At 41.5% G+C, this 22,432-nt stretch overlaps 1 protein-coding gene across 1 annotated transcript in view; it reads left to right on the top strand.

The window, feature by feature from the left end:
• The window catches only part of DNAH7 (dynein axonemal heavy chain 7), a 482,851-nt gene that overhangs the window by 228,070 nt on the left and 232,349 nt on the right, over positions 1 to 22,432 (top strand). Inside the window, exons 34-39 of the mRNA XM_088451023.1 lie at positions 5,250 to 5,405; positions 7,438 to 7,606; positions 9,935 to 10,061; positions 11,752 to 11,971; positions 14,907 to 15,779; positions 17,521 to 17,750. Coding sequence (XP_088307149.1) covers positions 5,250 to 5,405; positions 7,438 to 7,606; positions 9,935 to 10,061; positions 11,752 to 11,971; positions 14,907 to 15,779; positions 17,521 to 17,750 — 1,775 coding nt within the window. The remainder of the gene's footprint in view (positions 1 to 5,249; positions 5,406 to 7,437; positions 7,607 to 9,934; positions 10,062 to 11,751; positions 11,972 to 14,906; positions 15,780 to 17,520; positions 17,751 to 22,432) is intronic.

Raw genomic sequence — 22,432 nt, 5'->3', positions numbered from 1 at the left:
TCCTTGTATCGGGTACCCACAGCATGCTATGTTTGCACCTCCTATAAATATTTCCTGGATGGATGCTTATGCCACTCAAGTCAGTCAGCTGTTGCAAGCAGACCGATAGTCACTAAGGCACCTAAACGGAAGTTATCTTTTTATCAGTCTGTAGTGTTCACTCTAGCTCCGGCGGCAGGCAGGACGCCGGAGCTAGAGAGTGCAACTTTGTGCGCGCGCCCGAAAAGGGGGCGTGGTCATGAAAAGGGGGCATGTCCTACAAGACGCGTCCCCTTTTCGTCATACTTGGGGGCGTGCCCGGCACATACGGACGCACCGGGCAGCCCCCAAGCGCTGCAGACAGTGAGAATAAATGCCATTACCTGTGCTGATACACCTGTCTCATCTATTACCTGGTTCGACACAGGTGTCTGTGATCATTAATTAGGTGGGAAGTCCAGGAAAGCACATAACATATATCCCATGATCAGTTCCACAAAGCTTCCAAGCATGCAAAGACACTGTACAAACTGCTTGAAAAAAGGAAAACACTTCCCATATAAATGTAAAAGCATAAGATACTCATCGCTTCATGTTAAGAACAGTGATCAGGGTAAGCAACCCAATGCCCATGCATTGTATATATTAGTCTGACGGTTACATCAGAATTGCGACAGGCTTATAACTGTAAATTACCTACAAGTAAAAAAAAAACACATTGGCCCTCATTCAGAGCCGCTCGTTAGCGGCAGTACGCTCGTTCCGAGCGATGTTTGCACATCTGCGCATGCGTACGGTTTTTAGTACGCATGCGCGAACCAGTCAGTGCGGCCGAAAATCGTTGGTACGCAATATAGCGAGTGCCTGCTATTTTGAGTGACAGAATGAGGCGTATGTGGGTGGTAACAGGGGAAGGTGCTTGAAAATGGGGAGTGGAGATCCGAACGCAGGCGTGCTTAAAGGTCAAAACGGGCGTTTTATGGGTGTGCATATTTAAAACAGCAGCGTCAGTGACCACGTCACTGGGTTATTTTATAGCCAGAACTGCTCGCAAATTTGTGGTAGCAAACACCAACCACAAGAATAGCGAGCAGTTCATACGCTGGTCGATGTACTCGATTAATCTAATAAATAGCGGACATGACGTAGGATGCGAGCGGCCAGGGGGCGTTTTTAACAAATAAACGAGCGTATGTTTTGCTCGCTCGTTCAGACTTAGAGGTGTGAACAGACTGCAATGTGCGTACGGATCATTTGAATAGCCACCCCTTGTTTTTAAACGAGCGACCACAAATAGCGAACGGCTCTGAATGAGGGCCATTGTTCATTTCCATGTGCCCAGTGCTCACTTCTTATACCAGCAGCCCAGCACCCAGGGCACAGCTGATACTACAGCTAGGCTGGTGACATGGGAATACAATACATTGTGATGGCCTTTTGTGCCAGAGTTTATGGACCGTCAGATAGAGGGATACCTGCATTACATTACATTAATAACCCACCTCTACTTAGCGTTATTATATTAAGCAAAACGTGTCACTTATAAACATCACAATAACAGATGGCCTGAGAGTACAGCGTAAGTTGTGACCCATCAGTGCCCATAAAGACAGAGTGCAGATTATCATGTAGCCACATGCATAGTGTATAGGTTTCCCTGCGCACCCTCTACTTCTGCTGCTCTTACACGCGTTATTATCCACAGCCCACAGGACAGAGCTGGAGTTGTAGCCCGGAAGGGGATAAGGTGGGAGCGCCCACTTACACCAGAAGGAGGGCAAGGCACCGCGCCCCGCTAAATCAGCCTAGCGGGAACGCTAGTTCTGTTCAGCATATGGATTCAGACGCATCATTGTAGGAATCAGATGATGCGGAGGGTTCTTCTTTGGGGTCTAGCTTGGCAGAGGAGGACCATCCTTCTACAGTGAATGTTCCTTTTTTGGTGAAGGTGGTCAAATCAATCCTAGATATACAGGATGATGAACCAGCTCTTAGTATGAAGGCTTCAGTGTTTAAACACCAGAAGGTGGTAAAAGCTGAGTTTCCTAAATCTGAGCAGCTCATTGAACTTATGGAAGAGGCATGAGATAACCTGGATAAACGGTTTTATCTTACTAAAAGATTAGCATCATTGTATCTTTTCCCAGCTTCTGAATGTACTAAGTGGGAAATCCCTTCTAGAGTGGATGCTCATGTGACACACTTAGTCAGGAATGCTACATTGCCTTTTCTGTCAGCATCTTCTCTTAAGGATCCTACAGATAGGAAAATTTAAACATGTCTTAAGACAATATTTTCATCATCTGGAGCTGTTACCCATCCAGCTCTGGCTGGGGCTTGGGTAGCAAAGCAGTTGAAGAATGGACGGGGGCATTGGAGGTATTTCTACCAGATGCTACCAGAAAACAGCTCACATATATCTCCTATTTGGGAGGAGCTGCAATAGATGCAGGACTCTTAGCTTCTAAAGCATCAGCAGCCTCAGTGGTAGCTCGAAGGGTCCTTTGGTTAAGGTCCTGGAAAGCTGATACAGGGTCAAAGAAGGCTCTGGAATCCTTACCTTTCTATGGAAATATACTTTTTGGGGCAGAGTTAGATAAGATAATAGCTACTCTGGCAGTTTCAAAATCTGCAGGTCTGCCATCTACGGCTACATTAAAGTCTAGGCAGTTTTCTTTTCAGTCCTTTCGTCCACAGGAATGAGTAAAGGAACAGTCTTCTTCCAGGTAGTCTAGTTTTCTCAGGGCAACCAGGCGACAAAGAGGTCTGGGATGGCCAGACATCCAGCTTCTAAGCTGGACAATAAACCTTCTGTCTGGTGGGGCAGGCCTCCTCCTGGGGGATCCCAGGTTGGGAGGCTGACTTCTTCAATTTGCTGATTACTGGCATCAAACAACAACAGATGCCTGGATTCAGGAAGTGGTCTCTCAGAGTTATGCCCTCCCTTTCCGGAGGCATCCTTCCCAGAAGTTTTTTTGTACAAATCCCCTATCAGATGCGATCAAGGCCTTGGCTCTTCAGGAGTCCATTTACTCCCTGCTGCAGGCAGGGCGGCTGATATTTCCGGTTCCTGTGTTTCTGCAAGGAAGGGGTTATTATTACAATCTATTTTTGGTTCAGAAACCAAATGGGTCTCATCGCCCTATTCTAAATCTAAAAACCCTCAACACGTTTATCCTTGTACCCAAGTTTCGTATGGAAACTCTTTGGTCAATTATTTTGGCAATGGAGCCTGGGGATTTTATGGTTTCCCTGGACATTCAGGATGTGTATCTGCATGTGCCTATTATGCCATCCTACCAACAATTTCTATGGTTTGCTGTCCTGCAACAACATTACCAATTTCAGGCACTACCCTTTAGTCTATCAATGGCCCCTCGGGTCTTCACCAATTTAATAAGGCTAGTACAAGTACTGCTGCTGTTCTACTAATTGCTATCGCTGTTACAAAATGGCGCTAAGTACTGGAAACAAAAATGTATTATTTAAAGAAAGCATTTTGGACCTCATTCAGAGTCGATCGTTGCGGCCGCAAAGTCGAAAGGGAAAAGGGGCCGGATATGCAAATGATGCACTCGCAAGTTGCGTCCTTAAGATCGGATTGTTAGCTGCCCGACCAAGGGGAGGATGCGGCCGTAAGACAAAAAATACGCCCCCTTCTCGTACGCATTACACGTCATCTCCAGCCATATAAGGATTAATTGAGACCATCGGTAACCATCGGAACTGGTCGTAGAGCTTAAGGTTGACCATACCCTCTCTTAAGCACTACGATCAGGTCAGTGTACAAACCACCCATGTCACGTGTGCCATGACACTACTTTGTTAATTATGCACTCCCATAAAACGCCTTTCGCATAATTAGGCACGCCTGTGTTCGGATCTCCACTCCCCCGTTTTCAAGCACCTTCCCCTGTTACCACCCACAAACGCTTCATTCTGTCACTCAAACTACCGACCTGGCTGTGTTCAAGGAGAGAGAAATTTCTGATTGTAGCAGCTAGTTTGCACACGCGCATTGCGAACTTTACGCATGCGCAGTTTAGCAAACATCGGTGGCGTACGACCGTGCGGCCGCAACGACCGACTCTGAATGAGGTCCTTTATCCTACGAAAAACATAATAAAATATTTTTTTTTACTACTGGGCAGCCTTATGTTTACATTGTGATTTGGAGTTAAGCCCCCATGCCAAGTAAAGCTGGGCACACACCAGAATGACGCATTGATCTAGCAACGTTTTGATACAATTGTACCAATACATAATTTCCACAAACACACACTACATGATCCGCTGAACATAGACATAATATACAGTATCATTATTTGGGTAATGTTACTGCGCCAAATCGTACATTGCGTTGTTGTCATTGTCCCCCTTCCCACAGTTCATCATGGTTTTACAATGTGTCCAAAACTGCATAATTATCCAAGCCTGCACATCCCTAATTTATATATGTTTGGGCTTTTATAAGACTACTTAAAAGATAAGAAGATTATAGTAACAATAATAATTTACAAAAATATATTTTTCTTTTTCTGATTTTGAATTGTTAACATGATACAGTGGGGGAGATTCAATTCAGTATGATTTGAATAGGATGGAGTTCCCAGAGCCATTCAGTTGACGCGATGTGCCCTGCCTTGTTTAGCCATGGTAACCGGCATTCGCCAACTTAAGTGCCGGCCGTGATGCTATTAGCGCTTGTGCTAAGACGGAAACCAGCGTTGTGGCCCCAGTTTAGTCTGATTTCTGTTCGCACCTCAGGAGCGTGCGAGCAGAAATCCTCTAGTCTGGGGTTTACAGCGCAGTCAATTAAATAGCTCCGGAACTCCTTCCCAGAGCTATTCAAATGCCCTGAATTGAATCATCCCCAATGTAAAAGTTCCTGCACCCATAAATTATGGGTGGAGTTCTCATTAATAATAGATTGTCACATATCTTTCAAACAGTAAGTCATTATATTTTATAGCTGTCATAAATATTGGTACATTTAAAGCAGTAATTATAGGGATAGTTTATATATTTTCTGGAGCCGATAGGAAAGAACCCGAGAAACTACTTTTGCATTATTTTTCACATTTCTTCACACCCCTTTATGGCCAGCACGTCTGAAATAAATGTCCATATAGTTGTACCCTAAAGCAAAATAATATGTTTGAAATATTTTGCTGAAATTGCTGTATATTGTCTGTGACATGATTCTTGTTCTACTACAATGAAGGTCACAAAAAATATATTTTTTTCATCTTTGAAATATTTGCTTCTAGGATTTCCTGCTAAATAATTTGGACAAAGAAATCTACAAACCTCTGATGATCAACTTCTCGGCTCAAACCTCAGCAGCTCAGACACAAAACATTATAATGTCAAAGCTTGATAAGAGAAGAAAAGGAGTTTTTGGTCCTCCACTAGGAAAAAAAACGGTAACACTTATACATCTGTGTAACTGCTCATGTGAATCTATCTATACATAATCAAATATTACTTGTTTTATTACATGTCATAATCTATTCATCATGTTTGTACAGAGTTGCCAATTGTTTGTCATATCTAGGCACAGTATAAGGATTGTGTGTATAAACCTGGGTTTGTTGCGTTTTCTACGCTGATAAATTATGTTTGTATGATGGGTTTTCTCTATTATGTAAATAGTATTTATTCTCCCTAATCTTTATTGATCTTTTGAATGACATATGGTGCCACAACTGATAATTATTCAAAGAAAACATGAGTTATACGATAGAGGTGCAAATGGAAACCACTGGTATATGGATTAAAGTGATCAGTTTTGTTTCTGATAGTTAAAATAATGTGGTGTATGTTATTACGATTAAAAATGGAAAATAATAAAGTATTACAAAACGTTTTGTAATTGAAAATACTATAAAAGTGAATTAAAGTAAATAATGATGGGCATATTTGTATAATCACTTAATATTGATTTCAATATTTATTGGGTAATCTGATTTAAGGCAGTTCTTAATTTTTTCACCCCATTAGTGATAGTTAACAATGTAATCTGAAAAGCATAGTAATAGATTTGTCATTTCTCAATAATACATGCCACCTCTTTCTTAAAGAGAATTTGGGAATCTTCCCCCTGAAACCTAGCACCTAGAACCACGGTGTCAGCCGGCTCTTGGTTCAGGTAACATGTAGCAGGCTAACCAAAGTGGACCATTTATCATTGGGTGGCAAGTTATTTTGAGCAGGGGTCAAATGGATAGTAGATATTCATTTTATAAATAATTGTACAATAATAATTGTCATTCAATGGTTTAGATCAGAGGTTCCCAAACTTTTTAGAACCATGGCGCCCTAGAGTATCAGCATTGTTTTCATGGTACCCCCTAAACCAAACGTTTGTTGTTGAGAAATTCTGAAAAAATTTAGTAAAGTCAAGTAAATTGTGCTGACCTGTCATCCTTAGGTTAATTTATGTGGTGGTGGTAGGTTTGCACTTGGACCACCAACCTGAGACACCCCTGCAAGTGAACTGAGGCACCCCAGGGTGCCACGGCGCACAGTTTGGGAACCACTGGTTTAGATACTTGGGTGATGGTGCTTGCAGAATAGAAAACTATAAAGGAATATATGGATAAATTGGAAATTTTGTCTGTTTCAGAATGTGTGTGAGTGTGTGTGCGCACACGCCCAGGAGGGTTAATGGGTGAAATGCTTGCTTCCGCTAGCTTAATCAGCTCGGCTGCAATATAAAACATCAGTAGTAATTCACAGCATGCCAGATGCAACGTATCGTATAAAGAGATTCGTGTAAAAAATAATAAACTAGTGTTGGTTAACGTGCCTGATTCAAATGTGAACCCAGGTACCTAAGGCAGCTGATGCCTCTTGCAAATGTCTTCCTTGTCCTCCTGGTTCTTTTACATGCAGTTATTGATGTACTTAGTTGTATATAATTCATTGCATAGCTTTAGTAATTTATTTTCTAAAGCTGGGTACACACTATACCATCCATCGTACCATACATTATTCCGATGCGGATCGGAAAAATATATTTTACCAATCGTAATGTGTGTACAACTAATCTATCGTTCCTGATGGTTGCTCATTGCATTGTCACATCTGCTGTGCTGCACATCAGATGGGACAGTGCAATGAACAACGCGGTGCTGTTACATGCAGCATGTAACAATACATTGTGCCACTGCACGCCGGATCATGCAGTGTGTACGATGCGTACTGTGTATCCTTACATTGCTCGTCACAGCGATTGGTTGCACTGTTGTTCAGGTGTGTACCCAGCTTTTAAGTGTTTTTACATTTAAAACTAAATAAAAACAAACAGAAAAACAGAAAACTTCTATTTACCTTTTCAAGCCTCTCAATCATAATTTTACTGGGATGATATAACTGGGAAGCCTCACTGTATGTTTAGATTGTGACTTGACAAATGCATTTTCTATAGTTATGTAATTATGTATTTATTTATAGGTTGTATTTGTGGATGATGTGAACATGCCAGCCCGAGAGGTATATGGCGCTCAGCCGCCTGTAGAATTGCTTCGTCAGTGGTTAGACCATTGGAACTGGTATGATCTAAAAGATTGTTCGATGATCAAGCTAATTGACCTACAAATCGTATGTGCTATGGGACCAGCAGGTAAAGCAATTTATAGGAAGGATTATTCAAGAACTGTATCTTTTGTCACTTTTCATCCCCAAACTTTTGAGAAACAAAGTGGAGAAGTTCTCCTTAGCAATCAATCAACTTCTAGCTATCATTTATCTAGCACAGTCTATAAAATGAGAGCTAGAAGCTGATTGGTTGCTATAGTCAACTTCTCTACTTTATCTTTCTCGAAGGATTGATACTATGCTAAACCATATGGAACCTTAAGTCTGGTTTAGATAATTCATAATGTTGTTCCAACAAACACTGAGGGGTATATTTACTATGGTCATAATTTGCAACCATCTACATGTCTCAAATTAAATGTTAACATATACTAAAGCGGATAAAGATTGGGGAAGCTGGAAGAGATCCCAGGGTAACTGTCACAAGCCACGGCCACGTTTTGTTGGACAACGGTGCTCCTGGTGATTTTCTTAGGCCAGTTGCTAGGAGACGGAGACGACATGCTGTCAACTCATGAAGTCCTCCCATTCTCTGCCGGGACTGAATTTTCTTCTTTCTTTTTTCTTTCCTGCTGTTGTGTTGCTCGGATGCCGGTGATAGTGTCTTACACGTGTTTCCGGTTCCATAGAGTTGTTATCTTTCATTGTGTTCTTCCAGCATCCCCAGCCCTGAGTCTATTGTGTCTTGTGTCGAGTAACGTCCTGATGGCCCAGTCCGCACTATAGCGTCTGAGGTTCCAGCATTACATCTTGGCTATCTCCGTAGTACAGTGGTTCCAGCTACTGCAGCTGCCGCGCCACTTCCCAGCGGCATTAACTGCAGTGCAGCATCTGAGTGTACTCAGCCGAAACATCGCAGCGATCTCCGCTCTGCGTCTACAGCCATCACAGTTGCCGCACCACTTCCCAGAAGTATTTACCGCAGTGCAGCGTCTGAGTGGACAACCAAATCCTCATGACAATCTCCGCTGCTCTGCGTCTCCAGTCACCACATTTGCCGCACCACTTCCCGGCGGCCTTATCCGCATTGCTGCATCTGAGTGGACCTAATCAACATCAGCATTATCTCCACTGCTCTGCATCCTGGAATATCTTCGGCCATCATGGCTGCTCCATGACCACCAGGTCTCCACCTTGTCAAACTTTTCCAGCCATGGGATATAGCTGCATTATCCTTTGGTTGACACCATCACTCTAATATCCTCAGGACTATAGTCTCCCTTCGAAGAGAGTCTCCCTGGGATTCATTACAGTAACAAAATAAACAATTGTGATTTGTATGATCTTACTGTATATATATATATATATATATATATATATATATATATATATATATATATATATATATGAGTGGTCCATGAAAAAAGTTACACATCTGCAAAAAAAATCTAAAAGTCCTATCTTTTAGTGGTTTCTACTTTTCCTTTTATCACCTAAAATGTCCATTTAGCCCTCATTTATGAATTGTATTAATTGATTAAGTATTTCCTTGCTAGCACTGCATTTCCACATGAAGTATTTGGTTGCTGTATGTGGGAAAGCTTGTTGCCCATGATATACATATCGATGATATACTATATGTCTGAACTATGACATGCTAACAACATGGTAACTATCTATACAGGTTTATACTGGGATCCTATTTATGATGACTAGCTATATCTCTATGGTAATTAACTATCTGTTTCGCTGCTTAAACATAGAGATAGAGACTGTTGTACCACCACTAATTATCACTCCGGGGCATAGTTATTTCACCCTGTGGGAATACCGCATAGACCCTCAGGCTTCACTGGTCTCCATTACTGGTTAAAGCTGAGATGGCATTAGTTTGTTACAAAAAGCAAAGCCACTTCGTAAATTAGGTAAGTCCATTATCACCATGGAGGCCTATGGTGATACTCCTGTGGTACTTCATTTGCCTATGGTGGTGCTGGAAAATGAAATACCACAGGAGAAATCAGTGATTTGTCCATGGTTAGTCTCTTGTTAAATTGTGAGAAGCAGGCAGAGCTTTTCTCCATCATTTTCACTGGGGATTTGACTTATCTCCACTTCGTAAATTGACCCTTATAGATTGTAGATCTTTTTGGTTATTATCAGTGTTAAAACAAATAAAAAAAAATCTCTGAGCTTTGATGTAGAGAGTAGTAAATATGGTTACAGAACATCAAAACATTTAGTTTCATGTGAAGACCTATCTATTTGACAGGACATACCATGGCAGCCTGTGGTAGCACAGGGCTGCATATGATATAATATGATCAAGTCACCTTACAAGGGAATTTGGGATTTTGTGATATGTAGAATTATATTTGCTTATACTGTTTTCTTACAATTTCCTGCTGTATAGGAGGTGGAAGGAATGTCATAACACCCAGATTCCTAAGGCATTTCAACACTATAACAATTAATGAATTTGATAACAACTCTATGTACACAATATTCTCCAGGATACTAGAGTGGCATCTTTCAATAAGGTAAATGAATTCCAAATCTCTAATAAAAGCAGAAAGGCTAAATTATTTCAGAACCGTATATGCATTTATTTTACACATGTACTCTCTTTGTAAATGTGTAAAACATGTTATGCTCTTTCTGTCTTCTTACTTTGCAGCATTTCAGGGCCTTTCTCAAGCAGAGTGGTCAATTCAGAGTTGTATGCAAGTCTGGTTTGCGGACTGGACATATGATATTTAGCATTGTGGATACTCCATAGAGAAATATGCATCCACGGGTGTTTCCAAATATTGCTCCTTTTCCAAAGATTTTTTTTTAGATGGTTTTGATCAAGAATCTATTAGCATGAGGGTACTTTTTTTTTCTAACGTGTTGATTTAAAAAAAAAAAAAAGGATTCATTTTATAAATCCGTGTAATCAGTATGATCATTAAGAATTACATTTAACAGCTTATTAGTAATAGTTTTAAATTACCTTAATCATGCTAAATGTCAAGTTGAAATTTTTACATATAGTGCCAAGAGTCTTGGTGAAACTAGATGAAGAACATTCAATTTTTAAACTAAAATATTTGAACTGGCTGCAGTTTGTTAGAAAAGTTTTCTTTCAGCAATTACAGGGTTTAGTTGATAGACATAAATCTTCTAGCCAGGAGCAGCCTTTAGGATTCCAGTCTTAGGTAGCTTCCTGAGAAATTGGTCCTTTGGTAAGGGTACTTTAATATGTCCTTAACTCACATTATGTCTATCAGCTAAACCCTGTAATTCCTGCTATTTTTTACTTTTTTGTATCACTAGTGGGTCTATGTACTAATAATCGCAGACCAGCTGCGATTATCATTTATTCATATCGCCGGGGATATTTTCATTTTTAATGAAAATATCCCCGCTATGTACAAAAGGGAATTCGCGGGGACAGCGGCTGCAGTAACCGCTATCCCTGCGAGTTATATCCCCGGCAAATTGTAGAAGTCTTTCACAGAAGTGAAAGACTTTTCCAGGGAAGCTGACACTGCGCATGTGCACAGTGTCAGCATCCGGAGCCGGCTCGGGATGGCGAAAGAGAAATAGAAAGATCTCTCTCCTGCTCCTGGAGCCCACATAAGCTTATACTAGTTTACACCATATGAAGATGGTGTAAACTAACAGAACTAAACTTCACTTTTCGAAGTTTAGTATATAGGATTCAGATCATACTCACCATTGATAATAATGGGGACTGCGATCTGAAGTGCTAATTAGCACTTTGCCGGAGATTTCTGGGAAATCTCCTGCATTGTGCCATAGTACATAGGAACAGTACATAAAATGATACAGAAACTGCAGTTTCTGCATAGTTTTATGGAAAAAAACAGCTTGAAACATAGGCCCCTAGGTCTCTTGAAGTTCTCTATAAAAGAGCTTCTAAAAATGGTCCAGTTCAGGAAAGTTCTCTGTTTTTTTCTAGACGGAGCTAACTTGTCTGTATGCCCTCTGACTTTTTATGGCAAGTTCTAGATTTTTTATTTTGTCAAGAATTTTTTTCAAGTCCTTTCTTACATTTTCCTTTTGCTTAATAAACCATGGGACATTAAAGCATCCGTATAAACATTTAATGAACTTTCCATTTACCATTGTAATTGTGCTGAACATATGACTAAATTGTCTTTAGTATGTTTCTTTAACAAAAAATAAAAAAAAATCTACACCTTTTTTTTCCTTGCATTTTAGGTATAACTTTCCCAGTGAATATACTGTCCTAACACCACAAATTATACACAGTACTATGGCAGTGTATAAAGAAGCAATGAAGAATCTATTGCCAACTCCTACAAAGTCCCACTATTTATTCAATCTTCGTGACTTCTCTCGAGTAATTCAAGGGATTTGCTTGTCGCGTCCTGAAACATCAGATTCTCCCTTGCTGATTAAACGTCTATGGGTACATGAGGTAATTCATTTTAAAAGTCTGTAATTGCTCAACCATGTTTATATACAGGACATAGAAATCTGGGGTGCTTTATTCTTCATAGTAATACAATTGTTAAAACAAGAGCATAATCACACATAAAATAAAAATGATAATATATATATATACACACAATTCACCAATTATTACAAATTATCGGGAATATATTATCAGTTGGTGAAGTGTGTATGTATATTATCATTTTTATTTTATGTGTGATTATGCTGTTGTCCAATTGAGCACTGCTTGTTTGGATATTTATCAGATAATATCTTATGTAGTTTCCTACTGCAATTTTTAAATAGATAAATACATCTAGATTTATGTATTTGTTGGGCATTGATGCCTGTGTTCAAGGTACTGCTGAACTTTTATAATACTAAAGCTGGCTCAAATATGCAATCTGCTTATTAGTCTATGTTACAGTATTGGCACAACAGGGTGTCTCTAACATTACTTGGAAACATGAGGTAGCCAAATACAACAACCCTACATTTCTTTTCATTTTCATATCTCCTGTTGTATTTTTATTCTGTTTATTTAAATCAATATTTAGTATATCACATACTTTCCTACTTTTGAAAAATCATTTCAGGGAGATGGCTGTGCGGTAATGACAGTCTAGGATGCGTGTCCTGCTCCACCCATTGGGCTTGTCTAAATGCACCCATGGGGCATATCTATTGGCACCCAGGATCACCAGGTGAAACCCATACTGCTGTGCGCATGCCACCAGAGGGGTTTGTTTACAGTATGTTTTCTACAGTCAGTCCTTATAATTGGCTGGCACACCATTTAATATTCCTTTTATGAACTTTATTTATTAGTTTTAAGCAGAGTTTTATGGGGTACTAAAACAGACAATAGAAGACTGACAAAAGCAAAGTGCACTGTACACCTTGTCTGTAACTACTATCAATAAAATACTTTTATCCATTCTTTGAAACACCCTAGCTCATTTAATCAGTGATTCCTCCCCCCTACAGGACTCTGTTTGCTCACTAGCCCCACATCCTTATGTCCCACTTATTAGGAATATTTACGCCACTTGCACGACTCCAAGGCCATACCCCATTTCCTCCTGCCAGACTTTCCCAGGTACACCTTCAGATTGGCTTGGCATTCGGCTGCTGTTCCCTGCGATCGATCCTGTCTGGTATCTTAGCCTACCTACTGGCAGTCTCCCTGTCATTCCAACAGGGCAGGCAACTGGATAACATTTTCAACACCCAGGGAGAGGGGGAAAGTGGGTAGAAGGTTCTTGGGCACAGTCCTCCCTGAGGGCAAATAATTATATGGGAGGATGATGCAGTCAAGCCCTCCTTTAAGCTATCCACTGCAAAGTCATGGCCCTCAAGCACTGGGGCCCAGTAAAGCGCTTGACACCCTGTCAGCAGTAATACCTAATTTTGCATATTGTGACATATGATTTTTTGTGATGTATCGCTGCTGGCCATACACGCTACAATTATCGGGACGATCCGCCCGATATCGTCTCCTCCCCCGGGGGCGGAGCGCGGATGTCGGGCTATACACTGTGAGATTTCTTTCACAGTGTATGCCGCGGACATCTGCGGCTGGCAGCCGGCCAGATAAAATGTCTGTCGGTCTGACAGACATTTTATCTGGCAGTGTATGCCCAGTATATGTGTTTGCTCTTGTTTATAATAAACAATTGAAATGTTATGCATTTTTACTAAGTTTCTACATCAGAAGGAAAGTCTCATTTATTACATGTGCGTATGACCCATGACCTGTGTACACAGATAGACCGGCCTTCTGTTTGTCATTTTGACTGAATTAGTAGTATTGAATAAAATGATGCTTTTGTCGAAATTATGGGGTAGCAGTGAAATACATCAAGGAATTTTCAGTTTTGCAATGTTACCTGTGTTTTATCATTTACATTTTTTTTTTCAATAAGCACTTTTCTTTAATTAATTGTTTAATGGTTTAATTAACCCGCAACCCTGAATATGACTTTGTGCTGAATACAGAATCTACCTGTGGAGTACTGTAACTGCATAATTTACCCAGAGTGGTGGGTTTGTTTGTACATTTCCCTACCACCTCACTGAAGGGACCTATAGCAGTTCCAGCTGATCAGTCTTTTCCATACACTATGTTTGTCCTCCCAAATTAGACTTATTGGTTCTTAATGTTATTTTAATTGAATGGTCTATGACTGTTATTGGTTGTATATTTTACATTTAGATATACTGGTACACTGAATACTTCAAATTAATTTTTATTTATAAATTTACTGTGATGTTTCAATGTGTTCAATACAATATATCTCAATACGGATGTGTCCACATATATCTATCCTCCGTGTGCTACAAGTCGCGAAAGCTCCGTGTGACTCGGTAGCGCCGATTGTCTTTTCGTGCGACTTTTTACCTTCACATTCGGATATTTAGCACAAGCAGCTGATTAAAATGATATGCAGCATGCCTATGTTCTGTGTGTGACTGCAGGTGTATCTGCATGCGAAATGCTACGTTACAGTGTTACAGCCGCTTACCCTGTAATGTAGGGTTTCACATGCAGATACACCTGCAGTCACACACAGAACATAGGCATGCCGCATATCATTTTGATCAACAGAAGCTGCTTGTGCTACCTACTCACATCGCTGTGTGAATAAGACACCTTTGAAGGTAAAAAGTCGCACGAAAAGACGCTCGGCACTACCTAGTCACGCCACAGCAGGGCACGGAGGCTAGATGTATGAGGACACATCTGTATGTCATTTTTCTTTGATATGCTTACTTGCTGACTAATGTTGAGGAACTTAAGTGACCTAGTACCCACTGAAGTCTTTGTGTCAAAAGCAGTGTAAAATGGTACAATACTTGTATATAAATCCAGCATCTTAGAAATATTTTTATCATTTTTTTATGTTTCTTTGCTACAGGTCCTTCGAGTTTACTATGATCGCCTTGTGGATAATCCAGATCGAGCTTGGCTTGTTGGATATATTGAGGACGTTGTAAAAACTCACATGAGAGAAGACTTCCATCAACTTTTTAAACACCTAGATTTTAATAGTGATCGAAAGGTGGAGGAGGATGACTTGCGTAGTTTAATGTTCTGCGATTTTCATGACCTTAAGAGGGAAGACACAAATTACAAAGAAATAGACAATGTTGATAAACTGCGTTTAGTTGTAGAAAACCATCTGGAAGAATTCAACAACATTAGCAAAAAACCAATGAATTTGGTTTTGTTCCGATTTGCAATTGAACACATATGCAGAATCTCGCGTATCTTGAAGCAGCCTCGTAGCCATGCCCTTCTAGTTGGTGTTGGGGGAAGTGGACGTCAATCTGTCACACGATTAGCTGTCCATATGGCTGATCATAGACTTTTCCAAGTTGAAATTTCAAAGAGCTATGGTAATACTGAGTGGCGGGAGGACCTGAAGCAAATTCTAAGACAATCCACAGAGGGTGAAATGCAAGGCGTCTTTCTTTTTACCGACACCCAGATTAAGAAGGAGTCATTTTTAGAAGACATTAACAATTTGCTAAATGCGGGAGAGGTTCCCAATCTCTTTGCACCTGATGAGAAACAAGAAATTTGTGAAAGGATGCGACAGATAGACCGGCAGCAAGATAAATCAAAGCAAACTGATGGCAGCCCCCTTGCTCTTTTTAACTTGTTTATTGACCGTTGCCGTGATCAACTTCACATTGTGCTTGCCATGAGCCCTATAGGCGATGCATTCCGTAACAGACTCCGCAAGTTTCCTGCCCTTGTTAACTGCTGTACAATTGATTGGTTCCAGGTAAAACTTTGATTCCTGGTAGTAATAAATTAATCTGGCTAATAACATAATGAAGGAAATGCATTAGATATAGTAAAGGTATATCTGCCCACTCACAAAGTGTTTGTGAGTATAGTGAGAATGAATATACACAGCGGCCTGATTCTGAGTCGCACATAATGCCAATGTCCATGGAGTTGAGCAAGTTTTTGCTAATGCGGATGCGCAAAAATCTCTAAAACCTCCTGCGGCGCATGCGTTCTACACACAGTGTCACAGTATCGATTGAGAGGGACAGTGTGTGACATGTATTGGATTTGTGCTGGGCAGTGACTGGGAGGTGGCTATGCAGATGCACAGAGATGCATTGTCTTATAGTCATGTTCTGGGAGTGTCTCAAGCGTGTAGCATAACTGGTGGTGAATTCAGACACTTTCAGACACTAATTGCTTTCACTGAAGACCATTCTCTGACGCAATATCTGCACCTGAGGCTGGTGCAAGTCTCCATTGTGCGACTGATGGCTGTGTCCAAAGATGTAAAAAATTGTTGTGGCTAAAGACGCACAAAGTAGCTTATACACCAGGGAAGGGCTTATACTAGCATTAGCATAAAGTTGCAGACTTAACTATGGCAAAAAACACTAATGCGGTCGCAGCAGACAGTGACTCTGAATCAGCACCAGAGGGGCTAGAACTAGTGACTCACTAGCATAGATCTCTTTAGTTTAGATAAAACATACACTTTTGCTAATTTATTGAGTACCGGTTAATGGGCCTGATTCCTATTTGTACAGTATTGCGCAGAGGGAGGGAAGCGTATACGTAAAATACAAATGCAGCAGAACATGTCTGTAGGAAATAGACACCTCCTGCATGCATATGCTATCAGAGTGTAGCGTCAGATCACCATCGCGATGATCGCTGCTCTCGGCCTGTCTGCTTAAGCTGAAGCTTACTTCCTCTGCCGGGTCTAGGAATTCTGCGCCTGACAAATCCGACCCTGGGCTCGGCACGCCTACAAAACGGGGATGACATACCCCTATTTTGTATAACGGTCCTGGTTGCCGCCCCCGCTCCACCCCCCCCAAATGCCACAGTATGCCAAACTTGCTGCAGCTAAGGGAGGTCTGCGAGCATGGGCGTATTTATAATGTCTGCAGGGTGTGCAGTGCACACGGGCCCCTGAGTCCAGGGGGGCCCACACTGCACACCTTGCACCCATATTTAGTTTATACTCACCTTTCCAAAGTCTTCTGAGTGCTGCTCTGCAGCGCCGAGCCAGAGCAGCAAAAATCACAGCGAAAATTGCTGCTCCATTTTACCGGTAACTCGTGAATGCGCAGAAAAGATGTCCTCGGGAATATGGAGCAGGCGCCATTTTCCCGGAGACCCACGCATGCGCAGTAGATTATGGCATTAAGCCAGAATCTTCTGTGCTGCCAGAGAGGAGGGGGCCCAAACAGAGGCTGCACATGGGCCCTCTCCTCTCTTAAAACGCCCCTGTCTGCGAACGATCACGTAGAACCTGTTCTGCACATGCGCAGAACGGGTATTGGGTTTTGCGTACAAATCCGAATCAGGCCCAATGCTTTAAGGGGTCCTAGCTTTCATTAGTAAAACATATTCTGTTAACAGAAAGAAAATGTTACACTGGATATTTTTTTTTCCTGCTAAAATTCTATGAAATGTTATTTTGTACTACACTGACTCTTTAAACTTGGACTAGTTGAACTTCTATTTTTCAATCATTATTTACTTAGTCCTGGCCAGAAGATGCTCTCCAAGCTGTTGCTACACGTTTTTTGGAAGATATTGAAATGTCAGAAGAGATCAGAAATGGCTGCATTGACATGTGTAAATGCTTCCACACATCCACTATTAACCTATCCGAGAAGTTTCGCACAGAGCTACAGAGATATAATTATGTGACACCTACATCTTATTTGGAACTAATCTCTACATTTAAAACATTACTGGAAAAAAAACGATCGTAAGTATTTATTACTAGACCTGTTGGATACTTTTGTGTCTCTAGGCCAAAAGCCTTCTACAGTACACAGTAATTGGTAGTTCCAAGTCTTCAGTGGGCTCATTAGCAGAAACGATATCGCATATAATTTTATACCTGCAGTTCCTTTCATTACAATCTGTCACCATGAATGTATCTGTTTCTTTCAGCCATTTTCATATGATCTGTTTGTATATGAAATGCCATCAATATGATGTCATGCCTATCCTATATACAGGACAACATGCTAAGGAAATAAATACACGCTTGTCCCACCTGCTGCTATAATTCAGCTCAGTCAGGCTAATTATGGCCATTTTTACAAGCAATATTCATAATTATATCAGCCACACTTCATTTCACTTTCAATTCCTCTAACAAAAAATCTATTTTTTTAATTACATAACAAGTATGTATGTTTGTGTGTATGTATGTATGTCAGTGGCGTAACTAGGGCAGGGCGAGCGGGGTGCGTGCCCTGGGCGCCGTGGGACCGGCGGCGCGGGGGGGGGGCCCGAAGCCATGGTGCTGGCCCGCCCTAGTTAGCCAGGACCGGCGCTAGGCTTCCCAGCGCCGGTCCTGTGTTGCACAGCTGAGCCCCTTCCCTCCCCCTGAGTGCTTGCCCAATAGCGCCAGGAGGAGGGTGGCAGGCGGGCTCAGACTGTGCTAACACACACATTGCCGCCAGCACGGGGGGGGAACGCTCCATTTTCAAATTTGCCATGGGCTCCAAATACCCTAGTTACGCCACTGATGTATGTATGTATGTATATATATATATATATGTGTGTGTGTGTGTATATATGTATTGTTACATCAATACAGCATATTTATCACAGTGCAACACCAGAATAAAAAAAGAATTGACAGGTTGCAGCTGTTTGGGGACGGGTTTGGGGTGGTGTCGGTCTCTGCTCTGAAAAACGGGGGTGTGTCGCCCTCATTTTCTGGGAGCCCTGTAGGACAGGGTCTGTGTCTACTCTCAATGTCACCATGATGTCTCTCTATTGCTGGGGAATACATTTGCTAACTTTATTTTGGGACTTTTTTTGTTTTGTTTTTTGTTGTTGTTGTGCTTTCAATTCTAAATAACTGTTATTTCCGTAACCACCTATTTTGGGTTTATATTGTACTGACAACATGTGTATTTGAGGCTTTGTAATGCTTTACAGAAAATTTACAGTCACCAACTGCAGTAATAATTTGAGTGACAAAAAACGTGTCAAACTACTATTTGAGTGAAGTTCAGATGTTTATCATACAGCAATGTTTATTCCAGTTAAAACAGGCATTTGAAAGGATGTCAATCCAAAAATAAGTTACTGTTATTGTCTAATGTAAATTGCATCTACAAAGCTATAACATTACACGAGGTGTGAGTGCTCTGCGTAATCTTGTCATACTAAGCATTGTATACCGCATTGTGAATAAAGCAGGGAAACTGTGCGGGATGCAGTCATTATGTCTACAGAGTCACTGTCAGCAGCAGTATGCCAGCGCCACAATGCCGACAAGGTTATATGCTACCTAAAGCAACACGTGTAAAGGTATACTCCTAGTACAGATAAAAGGTTTTAACTTTTACCTTTAGCATTTAACCTTGTCTGCTTTGTGGTGTCGTCATACTGCTGCTGAAAGTGACATTATCAGCATATCGTATGTATTCCAAGTGTGCAGTAAACACAGCTGAGTAGGAGAGAGTCAAATATCCACTTGAGAGACTTAGGAGCAAATGCTCCATTATAGTCCAGTTTATGTAGTGTAAAACAGGCAAATGGGTTCTGTGCAAGCCAACAAAACAGATTGCAGAACAGATGCAGACCCAGACAGAGATGCATATATGACGATCATTTTATCAGTTGTGGGTATCTGGGGCAGGTGCAATTACTGTATACAAGGATGGCATTTGCCAGAACTATCTACCTGCTACTGATTGGCCGATTGTGGATTCACCACTGAAGCTATTAGGTGCTTTTTTCAATAATTGCTCATATGTATTATATGATTTTCATTGCTTATTTTAACACAATTTATTTGTTTGTTTGGTTTTGTATATAAGTAGTAGAGTTATACATTTTTGTGGTTTTTTATTTCTAATTCAATCATAGTAGTGAGTGGCATCACAAAGGGGGTGCGGACCGGACCCAGATGTCACCCGCCGAGCGGTGATACCAAAGTGCCGACTATTCCTCAGTGATAGGAGCTGGGTGCTACACTGTGGCAGCACTCGGCTCCCGACACAGTGAGGGAGCTGATACTGCAAAACAAACTGGTCTCCGGGGGCAGTCCGCATCTCCAGTACCCCCGGAGTGACAAAAACGGGGGTTCGGGACATGCCACCACCCGCGAGGTCAAGTCCCCTATTTTGCCGGCACGCGGCTTCACCGCGTGCACTACAAGGCTGCCTACCCCTAACCGCACCGGGTGTAAGAACAGGTAGGGCCACCACTGATAGTAGCTAATGTGTATTTCCCTATTAAATGAAAACTCTAAAACATTAAGGGCTTGTTTCTGAGTCAGACTCAGCGGCGACTTCAGACGTAGTGTAGCGATTTCTTTCCTCTAAGCATGCATCTAAGTCGGAGTTGTGACTGAGGCACACGGGAGCCGCACAGTCTTAGAAATGTTTTCAAAATGTATTGAACGTTCCTTAGTGGTGACAGGGAGGTGCCTTAGCGGGCGCACAGAGATAGTCTGTCTTATGGGAGTCTTGCTAATAGTGCTTGCATACAGAGATGCATTCAAACTCCCCATAAGGTTTCTTTTTGTACCGTCAGTAAGAAATGGCAGTGATTATGGTCATGGGTTATCGGTTGTTCCTTTGTGATTGGTGTGTTTCTACTATGGGCAGTGAAGTGCTAATTATTTCAGTAGAACACAATTGTGAAATTTTGTACATTTGTCAGATTTATACCCCATTCACACATGGGTTTTTGCCCATGAACGCGTATCGACCCAGATTTTTGCTATGTGTGAATACAAACAACCCCGGTCTAAGTTTTGGGTCCATGACCGTACTCTGTACAAGGATCGGGCAAAAACCCTGGAAATTCATGGGTTGATATTTCCCAGGTTGTTGGTCTGAAAGGGGTATTAGACAGGTCTATAGCCTCATTTCTATTTATGTGCTGTGTAAAAGCTGCCTCTAGATCCATGCCTAGGGCATCCCAAGAGAGGGAGGACATTGTTTCCAGAACAAAGCAAACAATGGTTAATAAAATTACATTTTAAGTGCTTCCAATCATCTTTTGTTTGCTGGTTAATGATCCACAGTTGATAAGCACTAATAGACCTTGTTTGTTTACAGTTAAGCCTTTAACCTGGTATATTTTGGATTTAACCAGTAAAAAACTTCACTGATTTCACCAAGAGTACATTCCCCACTACTGGTGGTGTATTCACTTGTTTCCTAATTGACTTAACCTGAGGTGAATTAAGTAGTGTGTAGAACACTGTTAGGATTTATTTTATTCAGCAGTTAAGCTGGCCATATACTCTACAATTATCGGGGCGATCCGCCCGATATCCACGGGCGGGTTAAATATTGCTCGGTCGGGCATGCCAGATTGTCCAGCATGCCCGTCCCATGCGATATTTTTTTAGTAACTGTTGGCCGCATTGGGCAGTGTATGCCCAGCCGCGGCCGACAGACAGATATTTCCCGTGTTCCTTCCCATGGAAGAAACAGGGAAATGTCTCCTCCCCCGGGGGCGGAGCGCAGATGTCGGCTAATGCTCTGTGAGAGAAATCTCACAGTGTATGCCGCGGATATCTGCGGCTGGCAGGCTGCCAGATAAAATGTCTGTCGGTCTGACAGACATTTTATCTTGCCCAGCTTTAGTGTGAGAAATAACATGCCCCAGGTTAAATGGGTCATCATGTGTGGGAGACTATTTTGAAACTTTGTCATATTTATAACATTGCAGAATATATAAAATCAGATAAAAGAAATGTTAATGAAAACAACTGTACTTGCTACACATGTTAAACATTGCATATGTGACAAAGAAGTGCAAATAAAAAGTGCAGCAAAATACTAGTTACCTGTATGCTGGAATTGCAGTTTCGTAACCATGATACTAATCGGATTTACCATGTGCTGTATGCAATAAAGCAAAGAAGGCGTTCAGTTATATTAGTATGGTTTTTGCAAGTCCTTAATTAGAATGTGTGACTTCCGGCAGCTATATGCTTAGAGCTTCCACCTACTTTTTGTGGCTTCAACTGGCAGCTTACATTCTGTACATATCATTCATTCATTTAAAGTCACAAACTGTATCTCATCTTTGTCTAGAAACATATTGTACCAAATTGTATATACGGGCTGGTTGAAAAGTAATGAGACTGCCACTGGTTTTTTTGTCCCATAGGAAGACATGGCAACGCTATGCTGGTTATTGCGAAGCTCATACATCGATGTCTGCGTACGTCCATGCAGTCCCTGGGCTGGCCACTCCCGGAAAATGGGAACGCCGGCAGATCCTGCCCCCACCTTATGTGCCTCTGTCTGTCAATCAGGCAGAGGCATTCAAGGGCTTGCGTGCGTCTTAGCAGGACCCACTCTGCACACTTGCAGAATAGGTACTGCCACAGATTCCTGATAATAGTGTTGTTGTCAATGCCCCTCCCCAGCATAGTTACCATTTACATGATGGTGAAGTGCA

Source organism: Taudactylus pleione, unplaced genomic scaffold (assembly GCF_031769625.1).
Source record: "Taudactylus pleione unplaced genomic scaffold, aTauple2 ptg000536l, whole genome shotgun sequence".
NCBI classification, from domain to species: Eukaryota; Metazoa; Chordata; class Amphibia; order Anura; family Myobatrachidae; genus Taudactylus; species Taudactylus pleione.
Note: the sequence above shows the minus strand (reverse complement) of the source record. Positions and strands in the feature narration are given on the sequence as shown.